At 36.2% G+C, this 18,168-nt stretch overlaps 1 protein-coding gene across 2 annotated transcripts in view; it reads left to right on the top strand.

The window, feature by feature from the left end:
• The window catches only part of PDCD6IP (programmed cell death 6 interacting protein), a 34,721-nt gene extending 16,785 nt beyond the window's left edge, over window positions 1–17,936 (top strand). Inside the window, exons 7-18 of one of the 2 annotated variants that reach the window (XM_065051973.1) lie at window positions 1,933–2,049; window positions 4,066–4,288; window positions 5,022–5,145; window positions 5,835–6,012; window positions 6,415–6,526; window positions 7,306–7,475; window positions 8,241–8,489; window positions 9,824–9,958; window positions 10,883–10,977; window positions 13,827–13,959; window positions 14,309–14,514; window positions 15,320–17,936. In XM_065051973.1, coding sequence (XP_064908045.1) covers window positions 1,933–2,049; window positions 4,066–4,288; window positions 5,022–5,145; window positions 5,835–6,012; window positions 6,415–6,526; window positions 7,306–7,475; window positions 8,241–8,489; window positions 9,824–9,958; window positions 10,883–10,977; window positions 13,827–13,959; window positions 14,309–14,514; window positions 15,320–15,488 — 1,911 coding nt within the window. In that variant the 3' untranslated portion in view covers window positions 15,489–17,936. Of the gene's footprint in view, window positions 1–1,917; window positions 2,050–4,065; window positions 4,289–5,021; window positions 5,146–5,834; window positions 6,013–6,414; window positions 6,527–7,305; window positions 7,476–8,240; window positions 8,490–9,823; window positions 9,959–10,882; window positions 10,978–13,826; window positions 13,960–14,308; window positions 14,515–15,319 lie in introns of both variants that reach the window. The other variant, XM_065051972.1, reaches the window with a different exon arrangement.
• The last annotated feature ends 232 nt before the right edge of the window (window positions 17,937–18,168 follow it).

The raw sequence follows: 18,168 nt of genomic DNA, 5'->3' as shown, positions 1-18,168 counted from the left end.
AAGATGCAGAAGGATCTTTTTTCATACTCTTTGAATATGTATTGTATAACAAGTACTTTAAAAATGAACAGGTTTTCAATGTATCAATTATTTTCCGATCATAAAACAGCAGAAAACTTTTTGTCCAGTGTTACAAATGTAAAAGTTGGACTCTTGAAATTTAGATCTACCTAAGTAGGAGATTGTCTTCCATAGTGTGTGGTGGTTTCTTTGTGGATGTCCCTGGGAAGCATCCCTTGTTGCTAATTTGCAGTTATTTTTCATTTGTTAATACTTTCAAAACTCTAAAATACCTATTCCAGCTTGCAGTGGTCTTTCTTGTTACAAATAAAATGTGAAATATACTAGATTTACAAAAATTACACTAGAAAACTTACTAAAAATATTTTTTACCATTGATAAATGGAAGTGGTTGATATCTGGTTCTATAACTTAATACGGCAATCTTAGTCAAATTATTGCCAGGGTATTTGCTAAAGTTGCTTTTGTTATCCATGGGGAAAAGGAAATCAGATTATTTTTTTTCTTTTTTTTTTTCCCTCTGTTTCTAATGCAGAATAAAATTGTGATAGAAACTGTATGGGTAAGGGCTACAGTTCTAGAGCAAAAGTGTGCATTTTTATTCTTAAGCAATACATTACACAAATGCCTTTGTAGGCCAGTCAGTGAGTTTCGATATATATTTTTGCAAAATAGAAGTTTTTTAGAAGTTAAACTGATATCTTGCTTGGTTGCAACTTGATACGTTATTTTATATGCGCACATATTTCCTCTCACACATTCTGTGACATCTGACAGATAGGGCTAATATTTCACTTAAGTATTATGTTCATGAACAATTTCTGAGTGGCAATGAGATATAATAAAGGCGTTGCTTTGTCTCTTGTTGTGGACTTTTCTAAGCCATAGATCTCCTCCCTGTTCCAGTTGCACAGTAATCTGTAAATTGATTATTAGAGAGAACATAATAGGGTTTGCTGGTTCCATGAGTTAACACCAGCTTGGAGAACAGTTACATTTTTATGAGTGTGAAATAGATATTGACTTCAAACATCGGACTTTAGTTGCAAGTCCTCCTGAACAGCTTTTTCTTTCAAATTTGCCCTCTTTTTTAATCTTTGTGGGAGCAGAAGCAGGCCTTTGTATACTGAGGTCTTTAAGATATTGCTGTGGTTTTCCACTGTTCCTTGATTTAAGAAATAAAGCAATAAGGCTGAATCCTTGATCAAAGACCATGCCTATACTGTGGGCTGCAGGTTAATGTGTTTTTTTTTCATGTGTTGGTTAGTATTCCTGCAAAGATAAGTGCATTTATATAAAAGTCTAAAAATGACTTTTGAATTGTTTTCCTTGTCAATGCTTACTGGTCCTCTCTATTTGTTCTTTGATTTCCTAATTTTAGAGTTATTTTCTCAGTAGGCCTGTTGCTGATTTAGGTGTAATTGCTTTGTTAAATTAAAAACAAAAAAAACCCTCCCAAACCAAACAAAAAAACAAAATAAAAACCCAAACAGGCCTAACTTTCCCCTCTCTGCCCTTTTTTTAAGAACACTTGGTCTTGGCTTTGTCTTGGGGGAATTTGGAGGTGTTCTTGCAACTATCCTTTCTAATACATGCATGCATTTCTAACTTTCAGAGTAAATGTTGTGACTTCATGGCTTGAATTTGAATAATAGTTCATGTGATGTAAAATAACGGAAACTAAGTATTTTGCAACAATGGATTTAAAAAGAAAAGAACAAGAGAGGACTGTTTTCAGTCCATGTGAAATCATGTGGTCTCTGACATTTACCTCTAATGTTTTAACCTATCTAAACCATTAATTGGGTGATTCTAATTTCCTTTTATTCTTCCTTTTTCTTCCTGCATCCCATGTTGTCTGTGGTGGTTATTGTGGTTGGACTTTCCCCTGGTCAGTATTTTTATTTCCAGGAGGTGTTTCCTGTTCTGGCTGCAAAGCACTGCATAATGCAGGCCAATGCAGAATATCATCAATCTATCGTGGCAAAACAGCAAAAGAAATTTGGTGAAGAAATTGGGAGGTTACAGGTGGGTAACTTTTTTTTCTTCTCTCAAAAATATGGCAAAACTTTAAATCCTGAAAAGCTAGCTCAGAGTTCCAAAATTCAAATAGCTAAGAATGACATGTATTAAAAAAACTGCAGAGCATGTTTATCACATGAATCAAATTATTAGCAGCTGCAAAGGTGAGAGTTATCTCTGAAGCTTTTATAAAGATGTATTTTAATGATTTTTGGCCAGTTTGATACTGCTTGCCTTGTTAGGTTTGTATCTTTACATTTGCATGGGCTTCTTATCTCAGCATCACTAATATAGCAGATTCGTTATTAAATTTTCCAAGTAATGTTATTAAAATAATATCCAAAACATTAAAATTCTGTCCAGTCTATACATAACTCCTTTCCTACAATCCTGATTTAAAAACTATAGTTTTATGCTTCTGTATCTGGTTTCTAGAGTGACTTAGATAGAGATGATGTAATGAGTAAGGTCTTCTCGTGTTTTAAGTTCGATAACTTCTTACTTCAGGTCCGCTGGTACTTGGAGGATGAAGTGTCACTTTATCTGACTTTGTAGGATCCGTGTGCAATATCTATTTATTGATATGCAGGAGAGTTGAGAGACTTAAATAAGACTATCATGTTGACATTTTGAAAGTTACCATTATGCATTTATTGACTTGGTGCAGGGTGGAGCTTGAAACTTCTTTGTATACTTTCATGACAATGAAGTGCCTCTATGAACTTGTAATAGCAAGTTGTTATGACTACATTACTAGGTGATAGATGAAGGTATATCTGTTTGTTCTTGAGTTTCAAATCTGCCTAGCAGTCCTCCTTTTCTAGGACTCTACTGTGACAGAATATTAATGTATTTTTTTTTTTGTGCTCACTCTTGACAGGTCTGGCTATATCAAATTTACTATTATAGTTAAGTTGTATAGTAAATTAGTTTGTGTCCATGATTTTTCTTCATGTTGTGTTACAGGAAGTAGGTAAAGTGTGGGGGGGTGTGGAAAATTAGTGTAAATTTTTCTAAATTAAAGTATATATGCACACCCCTGTTTCTTCTCTCATTTTCTGTTTCTGGCAAATGCTGGTTAGACTGTAGTATTGTATCAAACCAAAACTACTGTTGTGTGATTTATGGCACAACGGAAAGTGGCACAAAATCTCAGCAAATTTCAAATATACTTCACTTCAGATGTAGCTCAGGTTCTGTTTCACAATCCCAAGAAGTCTGAGTTTTTGAATTGTTGCGAGTTTCTGTATACCTCAGCTGACATTTCTTCTCAGGATTTTGTTTTTACATATTTACAACACAAAGTGATAAGATTGAACAGATACAATCAAAGGATAGTGTTTTGTCTTGCATCTCTCCTGCAGTCAATTCGATGTAGCAAAACCAGATATCTCAGCCTTGCATCTAGGCTGAGCAGACAGAAGCAAAGAGACAGCAGACACTGGTATTTTATTTTAATTTGCAGTAGGATTCCAGCAGAATTTCTGTAGCTTCTTAGCTCAAGGTTAGGTGGGTGTTAGTGGCAGATGTGAAAAGCAGGGCTCTGGACTGTTCGTGAACGTGAGGAAGTGAGTAAGGTTTCAGAAACAATATAAAGTTACCTGGAAAAGCAAGCTGTGGATTTTATTAAATACCATGAAAATGACATTGTTGCCTTTTTTCAATTTTTTTTTTTTTGTGAATGGGTGTTTGAAGTGTTACTGCCTCATGATCACTTCTTTTGGATTTTGGGGAGTCATAGTGAAGCTATTGTGAGATAAGAACTTGCTTACTGTTTGTTTTAGTTTTGTTCTTTTTTTTTTTTTTTCCCACTGAACTGTTTTACTGGGTAAAATCTCCTTTTTCCTTTCTGATACGTAAGAGAATGTTTTCTCAAGGAAATAATAATATTGATCATATGCGTTGGCAGTAGTTACCTGGATAACTGGAAGACTCGTTGGTTTTCCTAGGTATATGTGAAAAGGAGAAAGAAAAGTTATATTAATCTTAACCATTTGGTTTTTTTTTTGTTTTTTTTTTTAGCATGCAGCAGACTTGGTGAAAACAGTGGCATCTCGTTATGATGAATATATAAATGTTAAAGATCTGGTTGACAAAATCAACCGTGCACTTACAGCTGCCAAAAAAGACAATGACTTCATTTACCATGACCGGGTTCCTGACCTGAAAGATTTGGAGTCCATTGGAAAAGCCAGTCTTGTGAAGTCTACTCCAGTTGTTGTTCCCCTCAGTCAGAAATTCACTGGTAAGCGAAGTGTGTGGAGCGAACAGGGTAATTGTTACCTTGTGAAACACATCACCACCAAAGTTCATTTCTACCATGAAAAAGTAAACGTTTACTTTTGAATTGTGTTAAATGTACAGGAGTGTTTTTGAAAGTGCCATTTGTCTTTTCCAGTTTGTTCTACTACTTGATGATAAAAAAAAGTACTGGAAGAATAAAGCACAGATTGAAAACTGTTATGTGTTAAACATTTTCTCAGCAGCTGTGTTTTCTATATTAAACCAAGCTTTTTAGTTTCAGAAGGAACACAAACATATGGGAAAAGTATCCAGTTGTACAATCTTAACTAACCTAGTTGCTGGTCTTCCATAAAGACGAGAAATTTCAGTTTGTTGGCTGTACAGAGGAGTTCTGGAAAACTATAACCTCTCCGCTTTCTCATTTTCTTCCTTTGGAAAAGCAGAATTAGAGATGAAGCCATAAGGAAAATCTGATTTGTGATCCTACAATTGTTTTAAATATAATGCCTTTAAATTATTTCTAAATCAATTTCAGTCTTAAAAACTGAAATCTAATCTAAAGACCTGTAGAAATCTATTTACATTTTTCAAGACATCTCGGGGAGTGTGGGAGAGCATCTCAAATTGTTTAGATCCGTCTCTGTACTACAACCTGTACAAAAGAGCCGTGGGGATGTTTGTGTCCTTTTACCTTCACGGTGCAACTTGAGTAATTTATACTACTTTAATTGCAGACCTGTTTGAGAAGATGGTTCCGTTGCAAGTTCAGCAATCCGTGAGTGTTTATAACCAGAGAAAGGCAGATCTAGTGAACAGGTCAATAGCCCAGATGAGAGAAGCCACAAATCTGGCAAATGGGTGAGTATGGCAGCTTGTTAAATTTATCAAGAGGAGTTACAGAACAGCCTATAAATACTGGTTGCCTTGCAGCCTGCAGACATCCAGATTACAGCCGCATTTTTTTTTATTACTATGTGGTTAGCTGTCAAACCATAGCGGGGGTATTTAGAACTACTTATCTGCAGATGCTAAGACTGAAAGCGTATTAAGAACAAAGAGCACTTAATTCTCTTCAATCTTTCCTCATTTTTAGGAGTCTGACACTTTTTTGGAAAAATTTCCAGTTCCATTAATCTAGAAGGATTTTCACATTCCAGTGGTCAGCTTGATTGTACTCAATACACTATATTCCTCACCCACATTTTTTTTTCTTTAAATAATAACAAAAAAGTTATATCAAGCTGAAAGATAGGAATATAACGTGAGGCAGTTGGTTCTTTATCTACCAGATAGTTACTACTGAAAGTGTTTGCCATATTTTTTAAGTGCTGAAATACTAGGATTCGTTTAGCTTTTTAAAAGCTTTGAAGCTCGTTTTTGGTGAGGTATATACTAGGAATAATTTTAGAGATTTCAATTTGAAGCTTCTGTCCAGGAATACATTATACTCTGTTTCTATTATAATTGTGTGATTGTTTGGATAGAAGTGTTATTTACAGGATAAAACCATCTAAACAATTTGCTATTTATCATGTTGGCTTTCTCAGTGTGTTGGCTTCCCTCAATCTGCCTGCTGCTATTGAAGATATATCTGGTGATTCTGTTCCTCAGTCTATTTTGAACAAGTCTAAGTCTGTGATTGAACAGGGAGGAATTCAGACTGTTGATCAGCTGATCAAAGATCTGCCTGAACTGCTACAAAGGAACAAGGAGATTTTAGATGAGGTAAGCTCAGCAACTGCCAACACTAAAACATTCTTGAAAAACGCCATCACTGACCTTTTTCTCTTAAATGGCAATAGAAAAAGTGCACGATTATCAAAAATGCTTGTAACTTTAATAGCACTTCAGAAATATGCTATTTAAGTGTTTGGTCCATACAAAAACTGTGCTGTCACACATGGCTGTTCCCTTACCAGTAAATTGTTTTAAAAATTGTTAAGGCGAGGAGGAAGCACTCTAAAGGAATTTGAGTGACGTGTGCCTTTCATGCCTGTTTTTCATTTGCCAAATTAAACTTATATAGGATGTATAAGAAGTCTTTGTATTTTCTACACTGGCTGCATATTTTGTAGCTATGTCATGTTTAGAATGGCTTATAATGCATGTAACGTTTTTCTCCTGTAGTCACTAAGATTATTAGATGAAGAAGAAACTACAGACAATGACCTGCGAACAAAATTCAAAGAACGCTGGCAGAGAACGCCATCCAATGAACTCTATAAGCCTTTAAGGGCAGGTAAAGTTCATGTTTCATGCTTTGGATTCTGGGATTGCTCTAAAAATGTCCATTCTCATCATGTAAATTAAAGTAATTTTCAGTGCTCTGATATCTTTAAAGATACAAATTTCAGTTTAGGAGGGGTTATGCCAAAATATCCTCATTGCAGTCAGCACCATTATTTGGAGTTGTGATAGCACAGAGAATTTGCTGCTGGTTTTGTACCATTGGAGTCCAAGTGCACGCTAAAGTTTCAGAAAGCATATGTAATGAAAAATGGATTCCCTCCTAAGAATCTGGTTGCATTTATCTCTTAAATATTTCAGTGTACTTTTCTTTGTATATTCACTCTTTTTTTTCCCCTCAAGATGTTATTTTTTCTTTGATTTGGTGGTTTGTTTTCCTCCAGCAGTCATTCAGACTACTTGGAGCCATCATTATAGCATGTTTTCTGTGCCCTTAATATGTGTTGTTTTGAAGCTAAGAAGGGACTGATACCACTGCCTCAGTTTGACAAAGTTAGTGGGATTAAAATCTGGGGAGTAGCTCAAACCAGTGTTCATATATGTTTGTATGCTTCTCTGGAGAATTAATATAGGTGTCTATTTAAATAATATTATGGACTATTTAAGACATAACTTATAAACATATTTTATTTATAAGTCTTAATTACTTCATAATGTGAAGGCTCATAAAAATGTACGAAGACTTGCTGAAAAGCATGAAAACTGCTGTGATGCAAGGCTTGGATAAAACAAGCTTTGAAATAATACAAACATTTTCCATCCTACCACCAGAGGGGGCCAATTACCAAAATATTTTGAGCAAGGCTGTGCAAGCAGATGGCCAAGTTAAAGAGCGCTATCAGTCTCACAGGGATACGATTGCACTTCTGTGTAAGCCAGAGTCAGAACTCAATGCAGCCATTCCTTCTGCCAACCCAGCAAAAACGTTACAAGGAAGTGAGGTAAAGTGTTGAAATTTGTCTCTCTCGTGAATAAAAGTGATATTCATCAAACCAAGTAAACTTAAATGAATTGATGTGGAAGCTGATCCTTAGCTGCTCTTGTTTCTGTCACAGTTGATGCAGGAGCTAACTAACATTTGGAAAACAAGTTGGTTTAAAATTTGCTTGGGTATATTTTGTTACACTTAATGTGAGCAAGTTCAGTCTCCATGGACAGCAAGACCGGTTGATGATTATAAACAGAACTGTCCTTGATGAATATTTTTGTTATGTATGGTGGTGGGGTGTAGCGCTCAGGTTCTTGGGGCAGTTAAGCAGTGTAAAAAACATGGGCCAGTATTTTAAAGTGTTAGGCAATTACATGAACTTGCTTTGAAAGAAAGTCATGTTTCATCTACAGTGATGTGATTATTTTTCTCATAGGACTGATTTGAAGTCAGTGTTTTTGACTGCCTTTTTTTAGAATATCCTATTGGAAGGTATCTGATAAATTAAAAAAAAAAATAGATTTAAAAACCTTTGTAGTAATTCAGTGTTATTAGTGGATGCAAATCTTTAGAGGAAAATACAGCTTGAGAAAGGTTGAATATCTTCGTTTTGTTGCATTTTGTCCTGATTACTCATCTGAAACACATTTATAAACAAATACTCATGCAGTAGTGTTGCCAGCATCAATGAGGAGTGCAAGATGGAAACAAATGGTAGAGTATGCTTCCACAGTAATTCCTCTAAACATACTAACTTCTGACAATTTTTATTGCCTAGGTTGTTAATGTCTTAAGAACTTTGCTGGCCAATCTGGATGAAGTTAAGAAGGAGAGAGAACAACTGGAAAATGACCTGAAATCTGTAAATTTTGACATGACAAGCAAATTCCTGACTGCGCTTGCGCAGGATGGTGCTATAAATGAGGAGGCTATCTCTGTGACTGAGTTGGACAGAATTTATGGAAGTTACACACAGAAAGTGCAAGAGTCTCTGAAAAAGCAGGAAGAACTTCTCAAAAACATTCAGGTACAACACGTTGTATGTGATTTCCTTCCTCTTAAACTAAGGAGCAGTGATTCCTTTACCTCTCCAGTGCTTTAAAAATCTCACTTTGCTTTCTACACTGTTTTGCTTGTTACTCTGTCATAGGCCAGTTGATACTGCTGTACTCCTTTCATCACTGAAGTATCCAGGGCTATTTTTTGTGTTCACTGGAAAGAATTCTGAATTTTTAGCAAACTTACTGAGAGCTCCAGTGTCAGTTCTCTTGGATCTTTTTTTTAGCCCGATTCTGCAGATGGCTTTGCCCCTGAAAGAGGCTTAGTTGGTATGTTAAGAAGCTTGTGTTGTGTTTTGTTTTGTTTTTTCCTCTCATGCCATCATAATACTTTGTTCAGGGGTAACAAAAGACCTGTCCTCTCTGTCTACTAGAAGATATTTTGGATATCTGAAGTACATTTTGTTTTATTCCTAACTGGTATTTACTATGTGCTTGACTTGCAGCACATGCAAAGCTCATGAAAGTAAAAATTAATGAGAATTTCCCAAAGTTTAGTTATAAATTTAGCCTTAATTTGTCAGTATCATTACAGACAGGTACTTGAAACATCTGGAAAAAGAGGAAGTGCTAGTTCTTGGACAAGTGACAGTAGTGGCTTGAGTAACGATGGGGCCTGTTTGTGCACAACATAACTTGCAACTTCTGACTGCACCTTGGATTGCAAGAATAAGAGACTTTTCCAAAAGGGGAAAAAATTGTTTCTAAATGACAACAGGGCCCATGTTTATTACAGATTTAGTATTGAGATATCTTTTAACCTAACATACTTTTAAAATCTTGATGGACGTTACTTTGATGTTTGAATGTCCTGAAGTTCAAGTTTGGCTGCTTCTGGCAGCTGAAGTAGTCTTTTTAAGTTTGCTTGTTTGTTTATTTTCCCCAAAAACCCCTGAAGAGGTAGGTGATTCTTCTGTAAGTTTTCCAGTTCCCTGTCCTTTAAATAGCTTGCTTTTAGACTAACTTTATGAATATCAGTGAAGGAGAGAGCCTAATTAGTGTAGTCTCTGAAAGAGAGTCTGCAGTATGAACTTGAGAATTAGCTGAAAGCAGCCCACATCAGAACAGAGAATTAGCTGATACCTGCTGCCAGTGAGTTAATGTATGTGTAGTTCTGAAACAGCCACTGCACTTGGCAGACAGCAAGTATTGGGAAGTATAATGTGAGGATGGAAGGTGAGGAAAGGTAGGTCTTGGGAAAAGGCGGTAGAAGCAATGAGTATAATGAAAAAAATAAAGATACAGAATCTTTTGTGGAACTAGCTTACATCATTCTCACTGCTTATTTTTTTTCCCTTTTAAGAATGCACATCAGGAATTTTCAAAGATGAAACAATCAAACAACGAATCTAATTTAAGAGAAGAAGTTTTGAAGAACTTAGCTGTAGCAAATGACAACTTTGTGGAACTTGTTGCCAATTTAAAAGAAGGCACAAAGGTAGGGTAATGCTTAAGGGATTGGAAGAATGTTGTGAGTTTTTTTTTTTTTTATTTGCACAATGAGATGCGAATCAAAAATCATAATAAGATTTGCTCACATGCTGTATGAGAGGTGTGATTTTGAGGATTTTACTGCAGAACTGTGGATGGTGAGTTGCTCAAATTCTGTTTGTTTTGATAACTCTGAAAGGCTTCTTTGTTCCTATCTGAAAAGTAAACTTTTCTGAGTATTAGTTTGCATTGAAGAGGTGTTAATTACAGCTGAACTGATGCTGAAGTACCCAGATGAGCCATTTTATCTGGGAGTGTTTTCATCTGTTCTCCTGTGGTATTTAATGACCTTATCAAATTTGTATTTTATATACTGCTACTTGCGTACATGAGGAGAGGTGAGACGGGCTTTGTTTAGCTTGCCTTTTTTTTTTAATCTGGGCTTCTGAAAGGTGTCTCACTGCTTCTGTATTAAGTACTTTTTGCTGGTTTATTGGTAGCTCACCAGAGGAAAAAAGAAAATGAAACTCTGGAATGTCTATACAAATGGAATACATGGAACTGACTGAAGGCAGTAAAATTAAAAAGAAAGTTATCCTTTAAACAATAAATAGTTAATCACCAGAAGTAATCTAGCTTTGTTCTGGTTGTAATACATTTTCTAGTTGTCTTAAACAATTTTTATATTTATACACACATGTGTATAAAAACCTAACAACATTGTATGATATTACAGGGATGGACAAGAGCAGACTAATGTTTGTTCTTGAAAAGCAGAATAAAATGCACTAGGAAACTTTACTGGAATGGCAGGCTCTGCACATTGTAATGATACAACAACTATAACTGGATCAGTATGTAGAAATATGTGAGCATGTAGTCTGAAGGTATTGATTGGGCATGTTATTGTGTTTGTGTTTTTTTTCACTAGTTTTACAATGAGCTGACGGAACTCCTGCTGAAATTCCAAAATAAATGCAGTGACATTGTCTTTGCTCGCAAGACTGAAAGAGATGAACTGCTCAAGTAAGACTTCAATATTTTGTTTAAGCTTTGTAGAAACAGTTAAGTATTTATCAGGAATTAATCTTTGGGGACACATTTATTATGGTAGTTGATGAAGTGAGAAAGGGAGAACAAGTGTGTTAAGATCATCACCTTCTCTTTTCCTTAATGCTAAACCCACTTTCTTCTCCCCTGAAAAAAATAGGAAGGTAGATAGTAGAAATAAATGGAAAACTCTACTTTGAAGTCTGATCTCCTGTGCCTATATACAGTTCAGCATGAATCTGTGCCATCTTATAATTTCACTGTTCTTTCTGGCATGTGTCTGTTAATAATTTTATTTTGTTCTTTTCTGTGAGGAACTTAGCATTTTTGCACCTTGCTCCTGCTGTCATTTTGGTTTGAGTAATTAGATAAATGCTTGAATGTATAATTGCCTTCCATGTGCCCGGTGTCACGGGTGAAAAACGGTTAGTTTTCCACCTCTGCTCCCCATAGTCTGATCTGGTCTGACAGTTTACTATTGTTTAGTTATGTGGGTTCTCTGCACTGCTGGGGAGAGAAGTAGATCTTGTCCTTCATGTGCAGGAGGGGTTCTGATGTTGTTGTTGTCCTCCACATGCGATCAATACTGGTATAGTATGCTTCAGCTGTGAGTTTTAGGCTCTTAAGAGGAAAGCATAACTGAAAGGCCTTGCCTTATAATCAATTCTTTGGCAAAGCGTGTAGCCTTTAGTAACAACTGGCTATTTTTTATAAAAGTTTCAATTGGGGAAACTGCAGGTTTTCTGTGCGTGTATGGTGGTGTGAATGGGATGCTCAGCCCTCAAATTTTTCCTTTCCTAACTTCATCCTTTGCAGAACTGTTCTTTTTCAGTTGGGCATTGTGCTTGTAAATTAATTCTTAGTACTCGTATGCAACCCCTTCCACCTCTCTTCCTACATCTATGCAATTTGGAAGCTGCATGCTGCCTAACCAAGCAATATCTAGCATCTCTAATATGTTTGTGTTCAGTATTAAAGCTGTAGGTTTAATATTTGCATAACATGCAGCTGGATCTTGCCATATCTTTTACTGATTCATGTATTAGCTGTTCACTGACAGGAAACCCTGTCAAGGTTATGGGCAATGATCAGATGTGGGATATTTGTAGTATATGTGTGCAACATGTATTGCTCAGTGTGCCCAACCCACAATTTGAACAAATAAAATATGTGTTTTGCCTCATCCCCCTGCCTCCCCCTACAATAAAAATATTGACAGTAAGCTGCATGTTCACTAATGAAAACAAATTTATTTAGATAGTTTCTCACTTAGAAGTAGAGATTTTTTTTTCCCCTCACATAATGATTGCCCATTAGAGGATCAGTTTTGATAGATTTTTAAGCATCACATTTAATACGTTTGGTCATTTTGTAGTCAAAATACACTTCACTCAATGGTACCACTGTTCTGTAAGCCATTGGTCTTTGAAGCATAATTTAAAGAAAATTGTTAGTTCCATCCCTTACATCATCTTCTAAGTTTTGATTTTTGTTAGTTTCAGTATAATACAGTGTTGAATAGTCACTTCACTATCAGCAACAAGTATTTTGAGATATACATATGTAACAGAGCATCAAGACAGTATTTCCAGCTTTTTCTCCATCATTCCTTTTTACTTCGAGGACATTTTTCTTGGAGTTTTTCTTGCAGTCTTGTTTTTTCTACCAAGTTTCTACAAAAGTTACCGATTCTGTTCTTTGGAGCTCACCTTTGTGTGCTGTGTAACAGGAGCCTGTAGTTTGTTGCTAACCAGGATGTGTGACGTTGTCAGTCTCTGTTTTCTGTTTCAGAATGCCAGATATGAAGTTCTAGCTGTTATGTATTGCTCACCTATCCCTTTTACCCCAAATTGTCTGAAATATTAAGTGCTTCCTAAAGTCTATCTGAAGAATCTGCCCAAGCTCAAATATTGAATCTTGGCATTGAGTAATGCGTTACATTCCTTTGAATATGTAAGTTAGAACTACTTCCTTGGAGTTTTCATGACAAGCTGACTGTAAAATTATGCTGCTCAGTGGCAGCTTGTAGTACAACACAACACCAAAGCTTTCTTGTATCTTAGCAAAGTAAGATACCAAAGTATCTTACCAAGACTAATTCTAACAATAGAGGTAACAGTAGAGAGAACTTGAATGCTTGTATGTTGACCAGTTCAGATTTTTGCCAGGATTTTTTTTTATAGTTATGCTTACTTATATAAAAATGATACTGCAGACTATCTAGCTTTCTTTTTTTTTTAATAGTTCTGTTAGATGTATGGTATTTGCATGCAATGTTATTTATTTTAGAGCACTCTACAAACAACACAACGTTGCTTTTCTTCTGTATTTAGGCATCTCTTTACCTATCAAAATTACTTAAATTTAGTTCTATCCTTTTCTGTAGCCTTGGTGTTTCCTTAGGTTCTCAGGAAAGCTTCCAAGTTGCCAAATACTCTGACTGTTCTGTAATTTCCCATCCCAAAGCTTTTGGCTGATTCAGTGATCTATATATAGACGGTATTGAGTAGCCTCATCTAGGTGTTCCTGCTCTGGCAGGGGGATTGGACTAGATGATCTTTTGAGGTCCCTTCCAATCCCTAACATTCTGTGATTCTGTGAGTGGGAACATAAAGACTTCGTTAGAAAATAATTGCAGCAGTTAATCGGAGGATTGACTAGAGGATTGTTCCTGTGGAGGTGGTTTGGGCTCCAGATTCAGACCTAGCTCAATGATCATGCTTTAAATGTTACATTTTGTCTGTTGCATCTTTGTAGCTTAGCTTGCTGAAGTGTGTAACAAACAATTCTTAAACTAAGCTGTATGTTTTCTCATTCATTTTCAGAGATTTGCAGCAAAGCATTGCTAGGGAACCCAGTGCTCCCTCCATTCCTCTGCCTACATATCAGACCACAGCAGCTGGGGGAAGTAAACCTGCTGCATCTTCAACTCCCACTCCAGCACCCAGGACCATGGTGGTAAATATATGCTATGGAATCACTGGGTTGAAGATAGAATGTCCGTACTTCGGAAGTCCAAACTGATCTGTAATTTGTGTATATCACTCCTTAATGTATTGGAGTATTTGGAAATGTGTTGAAGTGTAATGGAGGGCAAAGTTTAAAGGCTTTGCGGAGAGATTGGTGCTCATAATTTATAGATTTGAAATGGAAAGCTTATTGCTTTTTACATGCTTCACATCATTATCTGTATAGAGTAAATACAGACTGTCCATTTGAAATGAAAATAAAAATCAGCCCATTATATAACCACAGCTTTTGATTCCAGGACTTCCAGAAAGAAGCTTAATTAACTTTCTCTTGTTAGGGGACTAAGCCACAGCCACCAGCACGGCCACCACCACCAGTGATTTCTGCAGCAACTAGTTCCTCTTCTACATCAGCACCCGCTGGAACAGCTGCCGCTCCTGCTGCTGCTCCTGCTCCTACTCCAGGAGCCAGCGCACCTGCAGCAAGCGCTGCACCTTCACAGGCACAGGGACCTCCCTACCCAACTTACCCAGGTTACCCAGGGTAAGCTATGGGAGGACTTGAGCAGTTCTTTATTATCCCATTATCTAAAAGCACTTGTTTGTTGCATATGACATTTAAAAATCAGTTATTGTTATAATTGAAGATGTGTTTAGTGTTTGAGGCAAGATGTTTCCTGTTTTGGTTTGGTTTTTTTTCCGTTTTAATCACATAATTCTTGTTGGAATCATTTGCTGCTACCATTTGTAGGAGGGTTCTTTTTAGTTGTTTTTTTTTTTTTTTTTTCTAAAGGAGAAGGGAGGTAGGACTGCAGCTGCTTGTCAGTGGTTTGTGAACTATTTCCAGCCCTGGTATAATCAGTTTGTGTTTATCTCAAGAGTGTTGGCATATTTCATTTTTCAAATCTTGGTATCTTGCTAAAGGCGATGAAAACACAGAAAAAGTTCTGGTTGAGTAATGTGCTTTCTTCTGATGCTTTTTTACCATGTTTCTGGAGTCATCACAAGGAATTGAAGGCAGCTGCTCTTTCCTTCAGTAGCAGGCTCAGCAAATATTAAAATATGTACAATGATGTTAAACATCAGAGAGTCAATGTATAACAGTTCTAGTTCCAGCAAGTTGCCTTTATGTTACTTTCTGACTGCATTTCTTTTCCATGCATTATAAATTTTTTCATGTTTGATCCTTGAAAGTTACCACACTATCTGCTGCACAAAAAGGAAAATGAAAGGGAAGCATTTTTGCATGTCTTTTTGTATCTATTAATGAGTTGTTATTTACAAATTAACATCATCAGTGTTTTACAACTCAAATGTGCTCATTTTTTTATTTTTTTCCCCTCACACAGGTATTGCCAGATGCCAATGCCAATGGGCTATAATCCATACATGTATGGTCAGTATAATCTGCCATATGCACCCTCACCTGTGTTTCAAAACCCTGGACAAGCACCATACCCGCCGCCTCAACAACCTGGATACCCTTTTCCTCAACAGCCTTATTACCCTCAGCAATAATGCATCTGCAAAGAAGTTCTGCTTGTTAGAATTTGGGAGAAATTGGCAATAAGCATACTAAAACCTTTAGCTTCCGTTAGTGTACGATACTGAACTGTATGCAGTCTATAACTCTTCTTCATTGTTAACTGCTCAAAAATGTCTAGATCAGTTTTTGATTACACTAACCACTTTGAAAGATCTGTTGCAGTGGTTTAGATTATAGACTAATGCCAGAATTAGAGCCTAATTCAGTGGTCTGAAACTGTACACTACATGTTGGCTAGACCAAAATATTTCTTTTCAAAAATCCTATAAGTAATAAATGGGTTCAGATGAGAAAAATGAAGCAGTGCGAGCACTGGGTGTGATATATTCTACAGAAACATATAGCATTTCCCTCTCTATCGGTTTGTATTTTTTTGAGTTTAGTTAAAATATGCTATTTTGTCTAATAATCAAGGCCTTGTAAATCTTCAGTAAAAAAATAAATTACTTAAGAATGGTTTAAACACTTGGCATTCTCGTTACCGTAAAAATGTGTTTTGTGCGTCTGTAGATTCTTTCATTTGTCCCTTGACTTGCATAACGTAAAGATAACTTCTCAAGTGTTTAGCCTTACAACTGATTTCCACCTCTTTTCCTTGATTCTGTATTTTTGTGACAGAATCTATAATTAACCATTTAAATGTTGGTAGATGAAGTCTTGTGGATAAAATTTTCCTATAACTTTGAAGTGTATTGGACTAATAGATGTTCATTACAGACTTAAAAGAACGATTATATTTGTCTCCAGAACACTACATAAAGAGGAGAGATCAGGGTCCCTTTTACCAACCAGTGACTGGTTGGTCTAACCCACGTTTTCCAAAGAAATATTGATCAGGAATGTGTTATGGCTCCAAACAGAGCAACTATTGATTGTTGGAGCTTTTCAGATCATGTTTTTAAATGATTGCTTTTTTCCCTTGAAAAAATTAATGTATTCCCTCAGGGAGCTTGTTATCAGTGGAGAAGCTTTTTTGGGGGGGAAGGGAGGAAAGAAATATTTTCTTGTAAGTTAAAGCACATTGAATGTTTACTTGTAGATCCATCTTCTCAAGGGATTAATAAACCTGCACTACATTTTGCATTAGATAACAAAGAATATAAGTTTGTGCTTAATGGCTTCTACCAAATATTTGCTAACCATCTTTCAGTCCTTTTTTTCTTCTTTTTAAACATGCTTGTCTAGTGAGGGACTCTCCATTCTTTTAGCTTTTGACAAACGTTACTTGGTTCCGTGGGACAGTTAATTTGTTGAGTGTTTCATGCAAGAGGTTCCAGCCTTACAGAATAGCTATCACAGTACCAATGTTAAATGTTACTGCTTTGTTTTTCTATTTAAGTGCCTGATTTAAATATCGAGGTATATTTTAATGTTAGGGGTTTAGAGGGTGCCAGTTATTGTAGCATCTGGGTGGAAACCTCACTGGATCTTGAGTACTCCTCTTCGTAAAGAAAGCAGCGTACGTGTCCGTATGAGCTCCTTTCTTTGTCTCAAGTTCTTGCTATGTGATCACTCTGATTACTTGGTGAAGACCACTTGTCTTTATTACTCCCTGATCCTCATACAGAAATACGGATCAAAAGATGAAAAATAAGCATCCCTTATAGAACATAAGTATCTAAATCTAAAAAAAATATGATTAATCCTGTAGAAGGTCAGTCATGTGGGGGAATAGGATGAAGTAAGGGAATACAGCGCCATAGATAAACTGAGCACAAGGACAGGTGCTTTACATTTCTTTATAAACATTGCTGAATGGGGTGGCACAGGAACCTCTCGGATTATTTTTTTCACGTGATGCTAATGCATAAGAGGCAAGCGAGGACAATGAGAAAAAGCTAGGAAGGCAACTGTTTGGAACCAGCAATCAGAACCTGATTTTACTCTAACTGGAAAATCAGTAGTTTTCCACTAATTTCACTGTGTCAATGTGAGCAAGTGCAAATCTAAGGCAACCTTTTAAATTCTAGATTTCTAGCACACTCTGGCCTGTAGATTTTTTTCAGTTCGCGCATTAGATGCATTTGAGCTATTGTGTAATTTTGTTTCTAGTGCCTCAATTTATAAAGCTTATTTTAATGCTGTATAAAAAAATGTAATTTGTTCAGCAGAAAGATTCCGAGAACTGAAATTTCCTTTTTAAAGTTACATAGATCTGGAATCGCTGTTCAAACGTTTTTCCAGTTGTGTTACTGCTTGCTTTAGTCTGCTATTATTTGAATATGTATAGAAATCTATGCATTCTGTTCAGCTTTCACATGACCATTTTTCTATCTCTTTTTTTTTTTTTTCTTAAAGAAAATAGAAAAATCCAGAAAACTATATGTATCTGCTTTTAAGCATGCAGCTGTCATGACTTTGGTTGAAATGTTATCTTGTTCTTCTATAGTTTATTAAAAAAAATCAGTTAGAAAACCTGATTTCATGGCTTTTCTCTTGAGTTCTTTGGCTTCAGACAAGTGTTATTTTTGTAAAGGATGGAACTAAGTCATGGTCCCCAAAGTAAGTTGGTGCTGTGGTGAAGGCGCTTGGTGGGAAATGGCAGCCTTTGTATGTGTATATATGAAGGAAAGGGTTGTCAGGCATTGGAACAGGCTGCCCAGGGAAGTGGTGGAGTCACCATCCCTGCAGGTGTTTAAAAGGCACATAGAT

Source organism: Columba livia, chromosome 2 (assembly GCF_036013475.1).
Source record: "Columba livia isolate bColLiv1 breed racing homer chromosome 2, bColLiv1.pat.W.v2, whole genome shotgun sequence".
Lineage (NCBI taxonomy): Eukaryota > Metazoa > Chordata > Aves > Columbiformes > Columbidae > Columba > Columba livia.
The sequence above is the reverse complement of the archived record's forward strand: the minus strand, read 5'-3'. Positions and strand labels throughout refer to the sequence as shown.